This window comes from Dryobates pubescens, chromosome 8, assembly GCF_014839835.1.
Source record: "Dryobates pubescens isolate bDryPub1 chromosome 8, bDryPub1.pri, whole genome shotgun sequence".
In the NCBI taxonomy this organism is placed as follows: domain Eukaryota; kingdom Metazoa; phylum Chordata; class Aves; order Piciformes; family Picidae; genus Dryobates; species Dryobates pubescens.
Window position 1 is genome coordinate 16,240,713 of NC_071619.1, and position 20,055 is coordinate 16,260,767.

General features: G+C 45.0%; 1 protein-coding gene across 2 annotated transcripts; it reads right to left on the bottom strand.

The window, feature by feature from the left end:
* Positions 1 to 11,251: 11,251 nt before the first annotated feature.
* Positions 11,252 to 19,023, bottom strand: TMEM72 (transmembrane protein 72). Of its 2 annotated transcripts, XM_009897717.2 has the most exons (5): positions 18,580 to 19,023; positions 14,577 to 14,643; positions 13,511 to 13,582; positions 12,654 to 12,793; positions 11,252 to 12,463 (listed from the first exon to the last, which is right to left on the bottom strand). In XM_009897717.2, the coding sequence occupies exons 1-5, from the start codon at positions 18,647 to 18,649 to the stop codon at positions 12,003 to 12,005; spliced, it is 810 nt and encodes a 269-aa protein (XP_009896019.1). In that variant the 5' UTR covers positions 18,650 to 19,023; the 3' UTR covers positions 11,252 to 12,002. The 2 variants fall into 2 exon arrangements, with proteins under 2 accessions (XP_009896019.1, XP_054019591.1); XM_054163616.1 differs by lacking the exon at positions 13,511 to 13,582.
* Positions 19,024 to 20,055: the final 1,032 nt, after the last annotated feature.

A 20,055-nucleotide genomic window follows, 5' to 3' on the forward strand; every position in this document is an offset into this window, starting at 1 on the left:
GGTTTAAAACATGGAATGTGTTCAGATATTGACTCTACACATGGAGTGGGTTGTTGTCTCTTGATTTCCTTTAACATAGTTTTAAAGTCTCAGTGTCATGAATCCCATAAGCAAAGTGTTTAAATGTGTACTTGCCTTTGAGTACCTCACACTATTTTAACTCACCAAGATGTGCTGCTAACTTACAGTGAACAAAGCCAGCTTCATGCTTTAGTGTAAAGCCATTCTTGCTGAGTAAAAGGACAATGTATAAATGGCATCATATCATAAACAGAAAAGTAGTGGATGAAGTTGTCATTGTAGGATAGTGACGGTATGTGCGTGATGTGACTGAGACAAAGAAATAAGATGAACAAGGGCAAGCACTAGGTTGTGTTCTTAAACACAGACATGCACACTATTGTAAGTTGACAGGTTTCAGGGGAAGTTACACTTTAAACAGGTGTACAATTTAGTGAAAATGTTTAAAGGTTGAAATGTTGGCATCTGAGGTGTGGCTGCAGTGCTTCATAAATGTAGTCATATGCATATGACCTTTAAACTGGTCTGTCTAGGTGCCCTTATATAACTAAGTGCCTTTGAATAAATTGTTGACTGTGTGTTTGTTTTATGAAACCTCAGATCCTTCCAGAGAAGAGAAGAGAAGAAAAGAAAAGAAAAGAAAAGAAAAGAAAAGAAAAGAAAAGAAAAGAAAAGAAAAGAAAAGAAAAGAAAAGAAAAGAAAAGAAAAGAAAAGAGAAAAGAAAAGAAAAAAGAAAAACAAATAACCAGCAAAAAAACCAGCAATGGATAGAATTCTCAGCATTTTGCTATTTTCTGTAAATCTTTTGCTCTCTTTATTCCCTCCTGCCTCAGGAATTAGACTTGGCTGTGAAAGTGACTTGAGAATGGAAGGTATTTGCAAGCAGCCGAATATAGCAGTTCTTCACGGATCAAATATGTCCTTTTGGCGTCTTCAGTCAGCTGGTGCAATAGTTATCAGAACCATTTCACTATTTTGAGTATGTTAAGGAGGGCCTCTAAAGGAGGCTTTATTGAGAGATAGACTTGGTTTTGTGCAAATTGCCATCCAGGAGTCTCCAAGGGAACACATGGAAGGAAACACAGAAGGAACCTCTCCATATGTTCATGTGACTTAAAAAAATTTCATGCCGTAACAGTGAAGCAGTTGTTTCTAGAGAGTGAGCAGAACACTAAGAATACAGTCCAGCAGTGCATTTTCCACATCATCCCTGGGACAATACCTGGTTTCTGACATTATAGATACAACATCTGCTCTCCACCACACCGGCCTTGGCTCTGGCACTGTTGGCTTTCAGCACAGGTATGTCTGGAGAGTGCAGGCACAGCCGTCATGTCCAGCAATGCCTCCTAACAGGGAGGAGAGTCCATCCAGTGGATTCCACACACAAAGAGATGCAAGTACAAAACCACAAAGCACCAGTAAGAACAGATGCTGCTTGAGTTAGAGATTCTCCTCAGCTCTGTCAGGCCTGCAGAAATATTCCTGATGCTCATGATCAGGGTAAATGGCATGGAGGGCTCCCAGAAACTGGGCTGAGCATTCTTAAGTGTTGAGTGAGGTAGCTCTGAGTTGGCACTTACATTATTATGAATCTTTCAAGTGACAAAGGTAACGTAAGAGGTGTCAAAAGGAAGGGCTAGCGAGAGCTGCACGCTTGTCTCCTCTGCTCATACTGCTGACACCTTGTCTGAGAATGTTCCAGGCAGTGCTGTCCTTCCCTCCCCAAGCCCCAGCCACCCACAGAAGGGGCAACTTGCAATCAAAAAGCTCAGCACCAGCCCCTCTGTTGACTTATCCAAAAGGAAACACAGCTTCTGAAAACAAGAAGCATTTCCGTTTTGGCTGATGCCGAAGTTTGCGCAACGTATGCAAGCCAGGGTTTCTTCACCTCTGCTGCAATTCATGAGCTTTGCATAACTATTTGAAATGTTTTGCCCCATGCTAGTTTTGTGGTAATGTACACAGCAGTATCTCCTCATCCCCATATGTATCAGCTGTAATTAGAAAAAAATTTAAAGAGTTCACAGGTCTGCATACAGCTCTGTAGAAAGTGAAATTCAGTATGATTTCTTTCTCCTGCACTTGTTGCTAAATTAATGGGAGTGTGAATTCAAATCCTCTGGCAGAAGCAACTTGAAACTCTATGAGCGCTAAGCAGGAGTTACACTCAGTGTGCAGCAGTGAGCATTACTCACTGTGCCCCATGCAGTCCTTGTAAGGCTGTACCATTAAGCACTGGTAAAGATGGACTAATGAATGAGGCTAGGGTTGGGTTAAGCAGTTTGCTCTGCTCAGTTTTGCATTGGCATCAGCAGGAGCTACAGTTATTTTTAAGGATGGGTCAGGGGGTTTGTGGGCAGAGTGACTAGAATTTTTTTTAGAGCTAGGAATCAAAGTAGTGGGTTTGCTCTGAGACAGAGGGAGACTGCTCAAGCTGGCATTCTTCTGTATCAGTAACTGGGTTGGGCTGGGATTAAGTTGGCAGCAGCACAGTGTGTGCAGTGAACTGAGGTCAGGGCTGGGTCCTGTGCTAGCTGGCAGCTGGGACCTCTGACTCTCTTCCTGTGAACAACTTTTTACCTGCCTGCTTTCTACTGAAAAAAATATTTTCAAAGATGAATTCCATTGCTAATTAACTCAGTCTTGGCTTGTTGATTTTTTTTTCCCCCCTATAGAAACAACTTCCCACTAACTTCCACAAGGCCAATAGCTTGGATAATCTGTCTTTCCAAATTGTAAAACAGTTGGTTTTGGTTGAGTTTTTTCCCTACACAGTAGGAATTTTTTTTTAAACAGTGGAGGTCCTTTTTCTTTAAAAAACAAAGATAGTTACTACTAAAACTTGCTGCTCTACTCTTGGCATTGCCATTATTTTTCTCATATTAAATAGTCCATCATAAAATAATTAAAAAAAAAATACAACATAATTAGAAAATTAAGATGATTGCTTTACACATAACACTTAGAACACTGTTTTGATCTTTTGTAGCCAAAAATGAACATGATCAAAGTGGTTTAGCCTTAGCTATAGAAATGCATTTTAAATAGAAAATCTGCTATCCAATGCAGCCTTTGAAGCTTTCCCTTATAAAGAGAAAATGTGTCTGCTGACCCCAAAGTGATGCATTTTATTTTAGTTGTCAACAATATTTATTTCTCTTGCTAGGTGAGGGATGTTTACTTCTAAAATGTTAGTTTCACAACAGGGCACAGAAATGGGACAAATGAAATTTACAGACCACTTTCAAGCTCTGCTCCATTTGATGTTGCACTAGACATCCAAAGTTTCCATGCAGCAAGGGATTATTCTTTCATTAAGACAGTATCAGATAAGGTCATAGTTCTCACCCTCAAAAAGAAAATCCATGTCTTTTTTTATGGTCAGAATGACCTCATTTTGTGAAGTGTCTTGAGACAGGAAGATCCTTTTACAGAGTAGGTTCCTGGCTGTTTTGCTCCCTGACACATGTAACAGTGGCCATCTGAAAAGTGATGACTTCTCCAGGTCTTTGTAGGACAACGTGTGCCTTAGTGGGGGTGCTCTGTGCTAGTGGAACTGCCAATCTGCATCAGAGAAGCCCCAATGTTAAAGAAGAAACAGGTCTGAAAAGCCAGTAGCTTGTACTTTCCTTTTGAAAGCCAACAGGAAAACTAGTTCATGTTTTCACTGTCCAGTGAGTTGGGGTGCAGTGATCCTCAGGATAATTCTGATCTGAGCTGGTGGCATCCCTACAGAGCAGCATGTAGGGACACCTGCTCAGACCTGCCCTAAGCAGCACTGCTTTTAGCATCTGTACTCCTTGTGCTGCACCATGCCCCTCAGCTGGTGAAGTTGGACTGCATTCTGCAGCACCACTGCAGCACTGCTCAGCCAAATCACTCTGTAGTTGTTGAACCCACAGCCTCTCTCAGGTCATCCTGGAATCTTGAAATAACTGGTGTCCAGGTGTTACAAGTAAGACATGGAATTACTGGTCACTGTTGTGCCATTCTGCCTAAGTAATTTTGGCCTTCAGGGCTCATTTCCTTCTTGCTGCTCAGCTGACACCTCTGGCTATGAGGATTTTGTGTACAGACTGTCCCCAATATTTGCCTGAACAGTGTCTAAAGGATATTTCCATTCAAGCTGTGTTCTTTTTGATCTGATGATCAGTAAGCGAACATTATGGCTGAATTCCTCACTCACGTGCCCTAAAGGATTGACAGAGACTTTAGAGAATGGACCGCTGGAAATAAAGAAGTCACTGATGAGGTTTTGCTTTGAAAAAAAGATTTAAACAGAACTCTAACAGGCACTTAGATAAATTCTTGGAGCAGCCAATGCTGTCAACATTTTCATTCAAATCTATCAGAATTTTTCTGTGTTTAAAAAGCCATTCTGTGAGCACTAAATGTAGCAACACTCTTTTCCTGTCAGTTTGTACCTTACAGTTGATTGCAAGCTCCAGTTGAATATTTCCAGTAATTTGGGCATCTCTCTTCTTCTTCCTCCTCTTCTACTTGTTCATCACTCTTCTTTTTTTTTTTTTTCATAAAACACATGAAACTTTAATTATTTTGCAGAGGGCTATGCTGTTGTCAGTGAAAAATGGCCACAGGGCTCCAAATTTACAAAGGAACATGCAGAGAGTATAATCTCCCGGGCTTTGTTTCCTTAAGAAGGGAGCTAAGGCATTCTCTCTGAAGGCTTTGAATAAAATCACTGTATAGTTCTATACTGCTGCTGGATTGCTCTTCTTCATGTTTTGAAAAGGGCTTGCAAATATTTTGCCATTGCAAACATTTTTTTTAGACTAGTGTTATTCTCAAATTATAAAGACAAATGAGTTATTCTTCTATTATAGACCACCTGATGTTACAGACTCATACCCTAAGGGGCAGTTTTGTACATGTTGCATATACCAGGTACCTGGTTTTTAATTTCATGAGAAAGCAGAAAGCACTAGCTTTGGAAGCACCCTGAACTCAATGCCATTGCTTTCTGCACAGTTGTGCATGGTTTGGTTTCAACAAAGGAAGAACAGAAATTAGACCTCTCCAAAGAAAAACTTCATGAGACACACAAAAATGGATAGGAGGTCCTAGCCTCCAGGGGTTTGGAAATGTACAGGGAAGGACACATTACCATTTTGCACAGTGTGAATTCTCACCTGGCATGTTCAGCATCTTGGAGGTTGCTCCAGATTCTAGAGATGTGAACCGTGTCACTATATCTTGTGCTTGTCATTCATTATGTGCTATCGAGACACATTGAATTGTGCCATCAGGATGATCTGTGGAAGGAGTCAGCCTTTCCCTCCCCACTGCAGGATTGCCTAATTCAGCAGATTTCTCACATGATGCCTTCCCCATGCATGATGACTTTCCCATGTGCAATGCTGTTTCAATGTTGTTTGCTGCCACTGGCGCCAGGGATGGGGACAGGATCAGGGGTAGGTCAGCTCTGAGACAGCTTCTGTGACCACTGGTCTGTAATCTTCTTTGGGAACTGGAGAGAATTACAGCCTTGGAGTTTATTTATTAGAAATTAAAACCAAAGGCAGACCTAGATAATTGCTTATGGTAAACCAGCTTCTCTAGGTGGTGGACCAGCCGTGTAGTGGGTGAAATCATAAATCCAAGGTGTGTGTGCGTATCAGTTATGCACATGCAACCCTCTACACAAAACTGCTATTTTTTTTTCCTTATAAGACCATTCACCTGAGAGGGGATTTGGGGGAAAAATTTAATGCAGAATTGCAGAATTGTAATTGCTCATCTGTCTGCTTATTTTTTATCTTTGGCCACTGCTACCTATAGGACAAAGAAAAGGAGTGTAGTAATGTAAGGGGATACTCAACACTCTGGCAATCGCTCTCTAGAACATCAAGAAGAAGTAACCAAGTATGAGTGTTAGTATTCTATTTCAGATGTCCCTGGCCATCCTGCCTGACTCTGGGATTTGTCCTAGGCTTTGTATATATTCATTTATCTCAACCAGTTTCTTGCTGAATCATGACTGAAGCGTGTGATGAGTTTTAGCCTTATCTGTTAAAGACAAATATGACTGCTTCATATTTGTACATAATGAAGAGTGGGTTTGCAGGTAACTTTCACTTGGTTAATGCAAAACAGTAGACAGATTTTTCAGATGTAGAAGCAGCTTTCTGTGATGACTGATGTGTGCAAGCTGGTTCAACTTGAGAACATCTGTTGTCCATGAAATGTTTGTTATTGGTTGCTGAAGACAGCAGAAAAAAGTAAGAATGAATGAAAAGTGAGAGGGCATTTAAGAAGTGGAATTCTAAACAGTTTCCCCCTTTCTGGATAACACAGATTAGCCAGCTTTCTGCATTCAAAGCCATGTATAAGCTCTACAGGATCACCAAGAGCTTCCAGCTTTCAAGACTTTATGACTGTAGTATCTCTGTGAACAGTAGCTGAGTGTCTGATATTTTCACATGACTCCAAAAGCAGCAATTTTGATAGAAAAGTCAACCAACCTTTCAATCAAATCTTAGTAAATGTATTAATTTATAACTCCATTATAATTTCAATTACATCTTTTCATAGCTACTGCAAGCATTACAAATAATAGTATGAGCACTTAGGTTTGATATTATTCTTGGACTTCAGAATATTTGATAGATAATTTTGGAGATTTTTGTCTAGTTCTTTGATATTGTGCAGGTTAGAGGGTTTTGTGGTTAGGCTTGGGTTGGGTTTTGTTTCTTTGGGGTTTTCTGGTGGTTTTGGGGTTTTTTTGTTTGTTTGTTTTATTGATTTTATATTTCCCTCCTTCCCCCCCAATACAGATATATTTGGTTTTGGTATTAACTGTGGGGGTAAGGCTATTTTACCTAGCTAGTCATGGTATGTCTCGTTACATGCAACAGATCATTGTTCTTGCATAAAACTTTACAGCATATAGAGTATGTATATGTGTAGCTAAAAAGCATGTGCTGCAGAGGTTAGCTCTTAGTTTTGTTTACCATGGATTGACCAAGATGATTTTTCTTATACATAGCTTTCTTTTCTGAATGAGGCCAGCTCTGAGGTGGAAAAGTTTGGGGTGGAGAGTCTGATAAGAAGGAAAAGGTGACAGTGGTATGAGGATTAGTGTTGAGATGCTGTTCATAGCTTCCTCCTGTGCTGTGCATCAACTTTAGATACTGGGTTTTTCCTTTCTTTCTCAGATGCTGCTTTTCTTGTTGTTGTTGTTGGTGGTGGTGGTGGTGGCGTTTGGGTTGTTTCCTTATTTTGTTTGTTTGTGGGTTTTTGGTGTGTTTTGTTGTTCCTATTGTTGTTTTGTTGTTCTGGTTTTGGTTTTGTGTGTGTGTGTGTCAGTCCGAAATAGCAATTTCCATTTTAGTCTGTGATTTACAGACTTGGGTTGGAAAAATCATATTCGTGGTGCTTTGCATAGAGTTACAAAACAAGCTTCAGTAAGTCACATGCTGAGTGAATAGCTTCCTAGGATTAGTTTCCTAAGGGTACCTTAATCATTCACTGGGATATAACCTAAGTGCAGTAGTTTCATCAGTGTAATGCAAGCTTGACATAGCCAGATTTGTGCTTTTAGACACACTATGCTGAGAAGATAAGAGGACTGACAGCTCCAAGGAATGCCAGGCAGGTTTGGCACATGGTTCCTGCTTCCTGTAACTTCCTGCACAGCACAAAATTCAGGAGTCCAGCCAAAACAGAAGCTGCATTTCTGCCTCAGCACGTGGCAGATTCTCCTGAATGGGATGGGAGAAGTTGCAAGGCAGAGAAGTGGAAAGATTGCAGGTGCGTAAGCAAGCAGTGTTTGGAATCAAGTGGAGACAGGTCCTCTGCTGCATGCGGCTATTACTCAATATTGAGTTAGGAGCCGCCCATGACACTGACACCAATACCAGTGCAGTGCAGATATGAACAGGGAATTTCTAATTTCAAGTAGTGATGCTGCAGAAACTGAACATTTTTCTCTCCAAATGTACTCTATGTTCCTAACACTGCTGTTGTACTGGTAAAACATTCATAACCATGTTTCAAATGGAGTACTGCTCACAGGAACGGAGTGTTTGAAGTGTGACCCTTTAAGCACATGCTGTGAAGTGAGAGCACTGTGGTGGGGCAGGTAGTGTGACTGCCCATGGAGCTGTGAACAGCTCCTCATACTAGTATGCATTGGAGGTGGAAAGAAGTTGTAATCAGGCCCTGCACTGAAATCTGTATTCACCTTCACATAAAACTTTAAATGGAGTAACTGCTTGAAGCATACTAGTTCAGTGAACTGTGATGAGGGTTGTGTTTCTACTGCGCATGTGCACAGCAAATTTTTCCTCATGCTGAGAAATCTTTGGAGGAAATTTTGAAGGAAATAATTTCTGCCAGGATTACCTCACAGAGTTTTACATTACACGAGTAATTTCTTTTGGACAACTCATCTTGTATCCTCTCGGTATGTGAATCCACAGAAGTTTATAGCTTTATGAAGTCTAACGAAGAGGATTAATCTTAATTGATTAGATGTATCATGAATTAACTGTAATCAGGAAAAAAATACATAGTAGCATTCATGTAGTGCTTTGTGGATTTATAGTTCAAGCAGCTCAAATTCAAATAGCACTGCCCTACACAGTTAATAATGTCAAGTTCTTCCTCTTTCTTTTCCTGAAATTCACCTCTACCTATGAAAGTTTCTCATATCCAGATGCCTATAAAAACTCTCTACAGCATCTCTGGTGCCTTTAATAGTCCCTGGGATAGTCCCTCACTGTTAGGTGTAGGGAGAGTGGTCAACAGAAACATGTACACTCTAGCAAATAATCTCTGAGCTCTCTGCAAAGCCATTTGACACCCCTTGAGGTTGAACATTTTCTCTGCACTGGGATTTTAAAGAAAGCCTGAGGCTGCATTTCTTTAAGCAGTTGAGCTGCTCTAAAAGCCTCCTGCCTCTAAAAGGGGTGCTTTTATCATTCACTTGATTCACTTTGTGGCTGGCCCTTCCTTTCATTGATTTATTTTGCTCATTACCCAAGAAGGTAGCCACCCACTTAGTTTTTCCTACTTATTTTTCCTCTGAGCTGACAAGCTCTGTGAGCTGATGGAGCTAGAAGATAGCACCAAGGGTGGGATGAGCGGTGAGGAACAGAGTGGGGAATATACAAATGGACTCCTTGGCAGGGGCAGTTGGGGCATCAGCTCAGCCTTTGTGTTGAGATTGTACCTGTTTGGGGCACAGCTTGGAGCATCTACTTCCCTGTCACTGATGCAGTCTCTTGCCAGATCCCAGGGTGAGCCAGTCATGGCCCTTAACTGAACAGGCAATTAATAATATAGAAAAGATGAGCAGCTTCTTTTTTTTTTTTTCCAGCCTTCATCTTCTCAGATAGCTAACTGTGGCTGAAGAGGAGCCAGGCCAACACAAAGAAGCATTCAGAAAGAGTAACCAGTTCTAGTACTGTCTTCAGGAAGGCTGAGCAATCATTTCACCTGTAGCTTCTCCTGGCCTTGCTTCTTAGGAGAAGCCTACACCACACTTTCAAAAGACAATCCTGAAAACTACACCTCGTTCTGCAGACTTGGAACTAGTGCAACCTTTTTTAGGCATTTTACAGAGCAATAAAATTTGCTCTTCAAACACTTCACTGCTCCAGTGGTGCTTGCATAGCATCCCTTTGCCAGCTGGTAGGGGCATGAGACTGATTGAGTAAGGGATGAAGGATGAAATTTGTTGTGGAACAGCTGTCCTCACCCATGCTGCTCTGAAGCTTTGCTCAGGGCTAGAGGAGGAGGCTGCAGACATGTGATCTTTCTCTCATTGGCGGATTGCTTGATCTATTGGGACCAGTGCCTTTTCAATCAGCCTTATCTCTATGTGCATAATTAGTTAGGCAATGTTCAAAGAAGATGCAGAAAGCCGATTTTGCTAATGAGAGTGGGTCTAATTGCACAGCAGATGCATGATCGTGCCGGGAAGCCATTTCCAAGCACAACCTTTTAGGGCAGAGTTGACAAGAGTGGGTACCCTGTAACAGCTGAGTCAGGACCTTTGTTGTTAAGGGTGTGCTGTTTGGTCACCAGCTTTAGAGGAAAACAGCTTTATTTTTATTTCTTAATGTGATGAATACTCTAGCTCAAGGGTGGGGCTGTGGTTGGATCCTGGGTTTGCTGCTATCAGTTGTGCATTAGGCTGTAAACAAACACAATTTTCTGAAGACAGTTCTGCAGATGTAAAACCTCCCCAGAGGCAGATGTGTACGTGACTCTTCCCCAGCACACAATTATGGGGTGGAGGATTAATTTGTGGAGCCAGGAGGAGGAGGTCTCTAATCTATGTGTTGTGTCTATAACATATTGATACCAGCTATTATTTTAAATGTTGGTGATGCAACAAAAAGCTTTTTGGTTATGTCTGATTGTAAGAATGACAAGTGTGTGCAACCATTTATAAGATGCTCTTGTGGAAAGTGCTTCATTATCAAACACAGGCAATCAAATATTGTAACTCAGTATCTTTCACTTTCTTCCTCAACCACCTCCCAAATTAGGAGTCACTTAAAACCAGTTTATTAAAAAGTAGTACTGGGTTCTTATCTCAATTGCCTTCTGATTTTTTAACTCTCATCCATTTTTGCACTTTGCTCTAAATTACTCTTCTTTCCTCAAGGAACATGGTGATTGTGACTCAGAGAGCTGAGATTTTAAAAAGAAGAGATAATGTATTTCCAAGAAAACACAGCCAGCCCCACTGGCTTTTACCTTATAGCTAGCAGGTCTCAGGGGTCTTCTCTCCTTACCACTGCCTCATCCTAAGGCTGTGTGTCTGGGCTTGGAGTAGATAAAACTTCATCTTAGCAGTGGTGACAGTGTAGCCTCATGTCCTATTTCTAAGAAAACTCAGCCACATGACTTCTTTCCCATGTACAGCCAAAAGTGTTGCCTGAAGCCAACCAAAAGGATGGTATCTGCAGGCACGGATGGCATCTGGAAGTCTTAGACCTCAGGTAGAGGAGAGCCAAGAGAATGAGTTGAACAGGAGAGAAAGGTTTGATTTTATGTGAACATTTCTCAAAGGGCAGAAAATATGATGGGATTAAGTCAGGGCTGAAGGGTTCAGGGATAAGATGGGATGGAGGGGACTAGTGGGACAACACTGAAACTTTATTATTGCCTCTGCCCTCTGAGGCCAATTGTTAACACACCTTGGGATATACACGCAGTCTGCTGTGCCAGCACAGCGCTGAATCTCATGATCTGAGTGGCTACATAATCCCAAAGCTCTTCTAACTTGAGAGTGCTCTCTGTGCAGTGGATACCAGGAAGTTCAGGGTCCTCCCTGCTCCTGTGTAGGTGCCCCCCAAAGCCAGAGATGATTTCCCTGCTGGGCTCAGAGTGTGCCTCAGGGGAGGGCACTTAGCACTCAGTGGATGCCAGGTCTCAGCCCAACTCTGAAATAAAGTTTTGGATGCCCTAGGCCTGTTACAGCTGGTGCAAGTGTTGTGAGGGAACATACAGTATAAGGTGCCCTGTGCTTGAGGGTATCTCAGCTCTGAGCTCTTCAATGTGCAGCAAGGGCAGAAGGGAGACAGCAACCCCCGGCAGAGGCTGCTCTGGAGACATGGCAGTCTCCCCTCCTCCTGTTTGCTGCAGCCACGTAGGAGGTACACACCATGGCTGTGATGTTAGGCAGGAGCAACCACTGTGTTGTTTAGTGCTGTAACAGAGGGGTGGCCCATGCATAAGGCTGTAGGAGCAGAAACTTTACTGTCCTGGCACTACCCTGGCTAAAAAACAACCTATCCCCTGGGCATGGTACTGCAGGGTTGGGAACCACACTTGCTCTGTCACAAAGGGTGAGACCATGTGTTGTGGGCAGACCCTTGAAGAGGCAGTGACAGGGTTGTCACTCTGGAGGCAGAGAGGGCAAGAAAGGCCACCTCTCAGGGCCTTTTGAATGCTAGAGTGCCAGGGTCATCAGGCTTGTACTATCCTCAGTCCTGCTGAGGGCTCAAAAGAGGCCTGTGGAGCTGAGGGGACTGAGTATCACAGGAGCATCAGGAGGGGTGAGGATGGGTGTTGTGTCCGATGTGGTCTCTTCAGCCTCACTCTCCACATCCTCCAAGCTCTCGCTGACAGAGGGGATGATCTGCACCACTTTTTCCTGGAAGTGCACTTGCTTGCGTGGGGCTGCTGGGGCCGCTTCTTGGACAGGAGCTACTGGGCCTGGGCTTCTGTCCTTGCTGCCCTTCAGGATGCTCTTCATATGACCCAGCAATGAGTGGTGCTGCTCCCTCTGGGACGCGTGGAAGGTGTAGGTCTGCTCAGTGTCACCAGCGATGGTTGGGGCTGCCACAGTGGCTGAAGGGTCCACATATTGGCCTGCCTGGGGATGCATCTCTTTGTGCCCTGTGCTCTTCCTCCTCTTGCTCAACAGGAAATAGGCCAGGGCAGTGAGCACCAGCATAGACCCTGGGGAGAAGGCCATGTTGGCTGAGGGCTGCAGCAAGGTGAAGTTCTCACCAAGCACTGATTAGTCTAGCTAGCTCAGCACCATCCACAACCAGCCCAGCACCCCACAATTCCCCACCCTCTCTGGCCCTCGAAAACACATGCTCCTCTTCCATTTGCACTACTCCCCACACCAGAATAGGCTCCTCACCAGGGATGGTGACATGCCAGATGAGGACAGGATGCAGGAAGCAAGCCACTGAGAGCAGTGTGTATCCCAGGAATTTCTGGAAGCTCCCCGGATGTCTAGCCCGCTTCCAGCAGGCCTGTGCCAGGGAGTCAGGCTCATATCTGAGGAGAGAAACAGAGTTCTTGTGGGATGGGGCACCAAGCACACAGCAAAAAGATTTGGATCTGTCATGCATCAAGATGTGAAGATGGTCTGATTTTCCAGGAAACCAGTGTGTTGGTCAGGGAAGGTAGGCAAAGCCTGAGTCCCTTCCATGGGAGGATGGGTTCAGGGGCTACTTCTGCCAGAGGTCAGCATCTCAGGCCAACTCTCCTTAGTGCATTTGCCCACTTAGCCACTATTTGAGTGTCTATTAGATGGAGTAAAGTATTGTCTCTAAGCTCTCAGAGCTCTGAGTTTATGCTAGATGACAGCAGAAGTGTCCATTCTCTGAGAAGTACATAAGGATTTTTTAGATTTTAAATTAAATTTCTGCCCTGTCTTTGGGATGGAGCTGCAGCACACAATGGGAATCTGGATCTTCCTTTAACATCAGTCTCATGTAGGGCTTCATATTGTTTAAAGCAGATGCTGCAGACCAGGGTTTGTCATACTGATGCTCAGCAAATTATACCAGAGGTCTGAATTAAAATATAGGCTTAACTGACTATGGGCATGGCCCCACTTACATCCCCCCTGCCTGAGTGCACTTGCCATGGCATTAGGGGCAGGACCTTTAATCTGGCATTTGCAGATTAACTAGGCCTTGTGTTGCCTCTAAGGGGCAAGTTGCCTTAGAGATATCCCACCAAGACTGGAGAAGACTGGGGTCTACTCACGTGAAGCACATCTCCAGGAGCAAACTGATAAAGAAGAAACCTTCACAGAGAGCAACTGCAACCCCTGAAAAACTGAAAGGTGGAGCTGTCAGGGAGACAGGATGGGGCTTGAGTATGCTCTCCAAGCCAGAAAGGGCATAGAGAGCCAGGATTTCATATCCAATTCAAAAGAGTCTGTGCTGGGGTCTGGACATCCCCTGTTCAGCTGTTTTGTGGAGGGGCTTAAAGTCCTTCTGCCTCTAGAGGGTCAACCTGCAGCCAGTGTCACCTCTGGCCTGTGTGAGTCTACAGCGACATAAACAATCTTAGAATGTTGGAATGGGACTTTTACCTGTCATCTAGTCCAACTGGGGAAAAAAAATCAAATCTAGTTCTGAGAGTTCTGAGATTTGGCAGGTAGAAATTTCTCCTGTATCTCTAGATTTCAACATTTTCGCTAGGTTTGTAATGACCTTGGACAATTGAATCCATCTGCTATGTTCCATCTGTATTCATTGCTGCATTTCTGTATTTCTTCTTACTTCAACACTTCTAAATGCTGCTATGTATTCTTCACAAATCTCTGGTTTGGTTTCAGGGTAAGCCAAATTTATGATTCTTAAGCATGCCTCTCAAAGGCAGCATGATAATATTGCAAGCTCTTCTGGTGCAAAAGGCACAACTGACAATTGTCTTTGACCTAGAATGTCTACTGGATCACCAAAGAATTTGTTGCCATGAATAGAAACAAGTGAATGACTAAACAAAGAACTAAAAAAGTAGAAGAGAAGGATAATTTGACTATGGTCTTCTAAAGATGTTGAAGAGCCTCTTGAAATCAAGTGGCACCATAGACCCCATAATCATTCATGTAGTCATTGAAAATATCAAATACCAAAGATGCAGTAGCGTCACTTTCTAACAGAAATAGCTTACTTTTCTGAAACCTAAATATGGAGACCTGAATTGCCCAAAGCCTTGGACACTGCTCCATGCTGCTGTTGAAGTCTAGTATGGGGCTGTGTGTGGTGGAAGGGTTGAACATGTTAACCCCATCAGCTTTGACTTTAAGGGGAAAAATACTCACAGCAGATAGAATGCCAGGCTTTTGAACTGTCCTCGCTGAAGAGTTTCTACGCCCACACCAATCAGCACTAGAAAAAGAAGGTAGGAAAGATGCTGACTACAAGGTTGGTTCCCAGGTCTCTGGTGTCCTGCCATCTCCCAGGATCAATGGTCTGGTTTCCCCAGGGGCTGGTAAGGCTATTCCTACTGCGCTGTGAAGCATGTTAGCACTGCCAGCAGCAGTGATTCATGCTGACACACCAACCCAGAGGGGTCAGAGATGAATGCTGGTCTTGACATACAGCCCAGAAACCCATCCCAGCTGTATCCCCATCATGGCATTAGTGCCATAGAATGGGCTGGGGAGAGGTGCTCTAGGGATATCAGCTGGCCTTGGACACCCAGGGAAGAAAAGCAGCACTGTTCTGCATGACTTCTACCCCTTGCCACACAGTTCCACCATAACTGCAACAGGGACTCCCACTGCTCCATCCACCTCTGTCCAGTCCCATTGTGGGAACCTCTCTGTCTAGGTAACCCCCCCCCAACCCCAGGGTCTGCTAGCCTCACTCTCCTGCCCTCCCCACTTGCCCAGGCCTGCTGCACCCAACATGTGGCTGCAGCAGGGTAGGGAACTGTGCCAGCTGCCTTCTCACAAAGGGCTGTAGTCATGGCATCAAGATCCTTTGCTAGCCAAACAGAAAAACACATAATGGAAGCATGGAGATTAAAACTAGGGAATGAACGTCCCCTCAGTGCACCAGCCAGCATAGCACAGTGGGGAGTGAGTTTAAGGGGGATTAAGAGTATTAGTGAGGCTAAAATCCTCCCTGGACTGGCCACTGGGGGCCAATAGCTTTAGGGAATGGAAAATTTCCTTCAACATCCTTCAGTTACCCACAAGGCTGTTTCCAAAATGGAGCAGAAACAGTGTTTTGCATCAACAACTGTCTGTTCACTGTGCACAAGTGACAGTGGCAAGGAGCTGACCAGAGCCCAGCTCTCATGTCTAGGGTATTGTTTTAGGCACTTACTGCACTCCTATCTGTGCTTGATGTCTCCACGTCACCAAGCGGTCCCTGCCCATCCACTGGTGCTCAGGAAGTTCACCACCATTCCTGCACAATGCATGATTGCAAAAAGTTTGAGGTGCAGGTTGGCTTCATTATTCTGAGCTGTGGGTTTCCCCAGCTGGAGAAGAGTACCAGGCTCCCAAACAGGGATGCAAACCAGTGTCTATCAAGCTTATGAGGTGGGTCAATGCTAAAGGTTTGTCTGTGCCTGAGGACACAGCTTTCCAGCCCTGGCTGAGCTAAGTTTTGCCAGGGTTCTGCAACATTTGCTCCCTCTGTCACCTGAGCTACTGGCTCCTGTTAGCTAGGGAAAAGTGTGGAACCCATGAGCCACCATGGAGGCTGCCTCTGCAGCCGTGAGCACATGCACAGGGAAATCAACCTTATTAGAGGGCTGTGAAGATGTGTGAGCTTTGTAATCATGCATGCAACGTATTGTCCTTTTCTGTCTTATGACTGAAAACTCTTCTTTATAATCTCCTCTGCAAATGTGGAGTTTATTCATTTGTGCTCTGGGGATAATTGCAGAGTTCAACAGCTCAGCTGTTATGCTCAAGTCTCTGCTCTGGATGGGGAGGTTTCCTCATTTTGTACAGCTTCTACTTTTTCCACAAAGCAGTTGGCACGAAAAATTTGCAAGAAGCAAAGGGCTGTTTCTGAGGTGTTTGTTTGGATTAGTTGCAGCTTTGATTTGGATCTTTTCCAAACCATGTGGCTAAAGGCACATGATTAGGAATTAGATGTTTGAAAGCATGAGAATTAGGAAATAAGTAAGGACCCTCCCCTAGATGCAGAAATCACAAGTCTTAAAATCTCTGCACTACAGAGATGCCCCAAACACTGTAGCATATTGCAGAGCTGTTTGATCTCTCTTTGCCCTGTCAATGGTAGGGCTGTCTGATTTCTCCCACGTAAGAAACTCTTTAGCCCCACCATTGCAGGCTGCCATTACACTCCAAGATCTTGGTGGAAGGGGAGGTTTATATTATGTGGGTATCCTATGTTTGCAAGCAGCTTATGGAGCTGGGCAGGCTTTCTGAGAATCAATTAGTGAGGCTGATACACTCTCCTCTCCCTTTCTTATTTTTATCCCAAACAACACCCATGGGATTCTCTTCTGTATGGTTTCCATTTCATGGAAAAACCTCACACACCTCATCAGGCACTGAACCTTGCATCAAGCTGTTTTCTTACTCCATTGAGACACATAGAAGAGTAAAACATAGGGACCTCCCATTCTTTGCTGGACTTTGGGGAAAATCAGGTGATACTGGGAGTGTATCAGAGCTATGAAAAAGCATAGAGATCTGTGGTACAGCTTTAAGCAAGATACTTTATACTTCCCCAAAATAGTCTGTGATGCTCAGCAGAGATACAACTGCACTGCTCATTTCTGGAAGTGCTAGAGAAAGAGTTGTAGGCGATGCAAAACAGAAAACAATCAGGAAAGAGACTGTATTCCACTAAAGTACTCCCAGATTATAAAATGCTTTGAATTCTACTGTTCTAGCTTTAGTTTTCCATTGGCAATGAGTTCATATTTTCTCCCAGCAAGGTCTTTATGAGTTTCTTTGGAACTTTAAGAGAGACTATGGGGGACTCATGTGGGCCTGAGGGTAATAATGATAGGGAAAGGAAGAGATTTGCATTTCCTAGCTAAAGCTGTGTCCCAGCCCTTCTGTGTTGCTGTCTCGCCATGGTGTGCACTTATCTACTGGGAGTTTGTGTGAACTCAGAGACTCAAGTCTCTGCCCTATAGCTGTAGTCTAAAGCACATTCCAGAGCACTGCCTCCAGTGTCCCTGCTGGGCTTCCAGTGTCCTTGGGGACCTGTAATCTCTTCGGCTAACCTGTGTGCTTTCTACTTTGCCCCTGACCTGAGCAAAGTGTCTTTCATGGGTGCATAGTTGATGAAGGAAATGCAAAGGTAGCAAGGCCTGCTGTGACCTACTCTGCAGTATGTGAATCTGAAATTCCAGGGGGTCTGACACAGGAACAACAGGCACTACCTCAAGTCACCTCTCACATCTGGTTCATACCTCCAGCCTTTAGGCAAATCAGGCACTTTGATCTCAACTTCAGGGAAGCTGAGGCAGAGATCACTGTCTGTCCTGTCCCATAACAGTGAGTCAGCAGCCATGTCAGAGGGAACCCCTGAGGCCTCTACGTTAGCTGTTTCCCCATGCCCTATCTGGAGTTGCCTCATATTGAGAAGGTTATTCACCACAGTTCAGTCCTTCTGGGTGAGGCTGTGCTTGAGACACCTGGCTCAAATCACCTGCATTTCACCTGAAACAGAGCACTCAGATGTGTCACCAAACCCAGAGGATTCTAGTCCCAAGCAGCCCCTAACAGTGGGTGAAAAGATGCAACGAGCCAGGTGGGTGAATTTATGATGCTTGTACTGCAGCTATAAACTGAACTGCTTCCTGAGCCTGCTTCCTGATGGGTTGCTATAGAGGCAGAGAGATACTTCAGCAGTAGGTGTGCTGTGATGGCTGCACCTTCTCCGGCCTGCCTTGCACAGGACATCTCACTACACAGCGCAGGGAGATCCTCCTGCATTTTCACATCCCACAGAGCATCCTGGCAGTTCTGTGCAGCCATGACTATTTTGCTTCTCAGTCTCATCTTGTCCACCCCCCCCGTCTGTTTTACAAGAATATTATTTTGTTTTCTTTTCCATTTGTGCTTCGGTTTGTCCTCTGCCATACTGAGTGCTGGCTCTTCCTGCCTGATGTCTCACTATGCCTCTCACAGTATTTGGAAAAAGCCTGGCCAGACACCAAGCACTCTTCCTCCCTGGGTCCCAAAGCAAAAGCGAGCAAGTTTCCTTGTCCCTTTTATAGGATGGGGCAGTGCCTGCACCTGGCCAAAGGCAGGGAGACAGCTCAGGGGTCCTGACACCTCTCAGTGCATTGTAGTGCCCAGGAAAAAGAGAGCTCACTCTTACCTGCTGCAGTGGTGATGCCCAGCAGTCGGCAGGTGTACTCCAGGGTACTCCAGAACGCCTTGTACCGCATGGTGAAGAGATGAATACTGCAGTGCCGACCAGGCAGAAGCTCCTCTTCAGAACTCCTGCCTCACATGTAGCCCAGCAGCCCCCAGCCACAGTCAGAGCTTCCCAAAACCAGGACCAAGAGACCTTCCTGAAGGAAAGGGCAGTGCACGCAGGACTGGCCACCTGCACCAGGTCCTCCCACAGAGGGTGGTCGGAGAGCGAGCTGCCACCACAGAGAACCGGTCAGCACTGCTTCCAGCTGCTCCTGCCGGGGCTGTGGAGTCTTGGCCTTTTCCTGCTTGCTTGCTGCTTGCTGGCATTGCTGGCCTAGCAGTGATTAATGATTTGTAAGGGGGGGGTGCGGCTTTGGGAGCATTTGCACTCGGGGTGCATGGCCTTTCCTGTTCCTGAGAAGGAGGCTCTGGAAGCCCAAGCTGATTAAATGCATGTGAAGTCATTAGTGCTGCGCAGATCCTGGCAGGTTAACTATTTGTGAGAATGGCAGTGTTTGGTACTGGCAAGAGAGCAACACATTCTGGCAAGCTGCAAGGCTCCCAGGGCACCCCAGCCCTGCTGCCTCCTGCAGCTGAGCCCACCGCCACAGCTGCTGCTTACCATGCAGATTCTGCCAGGTTCTGACTAGAATGGCTCAGGCAGTGTCCAAGCTGATGTGCAACCACATTAACAAGGAAATCAGATCTGTTCCCAAGGGTCCTACAGACCCAGGCTGACCATAGCAGGGAGATGTCTATTTCTTTTCTTGGGAACCTCAGTGAAATGCATTTCTGTGTTATAGTCACCAGGGCCATTTGAATGACACCAGGGTCACACAAGTGTCTGGATATGTGGAATGGGTTGGTTCCCTAACCTCTCTCTTTATGTTGGAATTGGTAGACAGCTTGAAGGTCCTTGGTTTATCTTTACAGGACATACCACCTCTGGATATAAGCAGCCTTGGGCATGTCTGAAGCCATGCACTGTCCCTCTCTGGACCACAGCCCCGCATTCATCTGTGCTGAACTTGGTGCATCCCACCTGCTGCTGCCTGGGGAAGAGGCTGTGTCAAGAGCAACATCTGGTCGTTACAGTGCTTTTGGGAGGGGTGTAGCAACATCACAGTCCTGGCAGGCAGCAAGGATGCCTGGTGCCTGTAGGGCTGCAGATTCACAGGTCAGTGAACTCACCTTGTGCTGCATCTGGCACCGGGTGAGTCCCTGTAGCCCCTGCCCCTCTCTGTGCTTACTGTGAAGCCATCAGTGATGTGAGCAAACGACTGGGTGAATCACATTCAGCTCATGCACAGGCAGCCCTGCAGGGAGGCAGCAACCATCTGAGCCTGATTCCTGTGATCCCTCATCTCAAAGCAGAACCTGGTCAGCATGTGTTGTACTGATGTGTCCCAGGGGTAGAGATGACTTGGTCCAAGGG

Bases quoted from the DNA above. Each gene is read 5' to 3' on its own strand.
- TMEM72 (XM_009897717.2), bottom strand. From the start codon at position 18,649: ATGCGGTACAAGGCGTTCTGGAGTACCCTGGAGTACACCTGCCGACTG. The intron at 13,583-14,576 runs GTGAGTATTTTT...TCCACCTTTCAG, and splicing joins AGCCTGGCATTCTATCTGCT to TTTTTCAGGGGTTGCAGTTG. The intron at 12,794-13,510 runs GTGAGTAGACCC...TTCTCTCCTCAG, and splicing joins CTCCTGGAGATGTGCTTCAC to ATATGAGCCTGACTCCCTGG.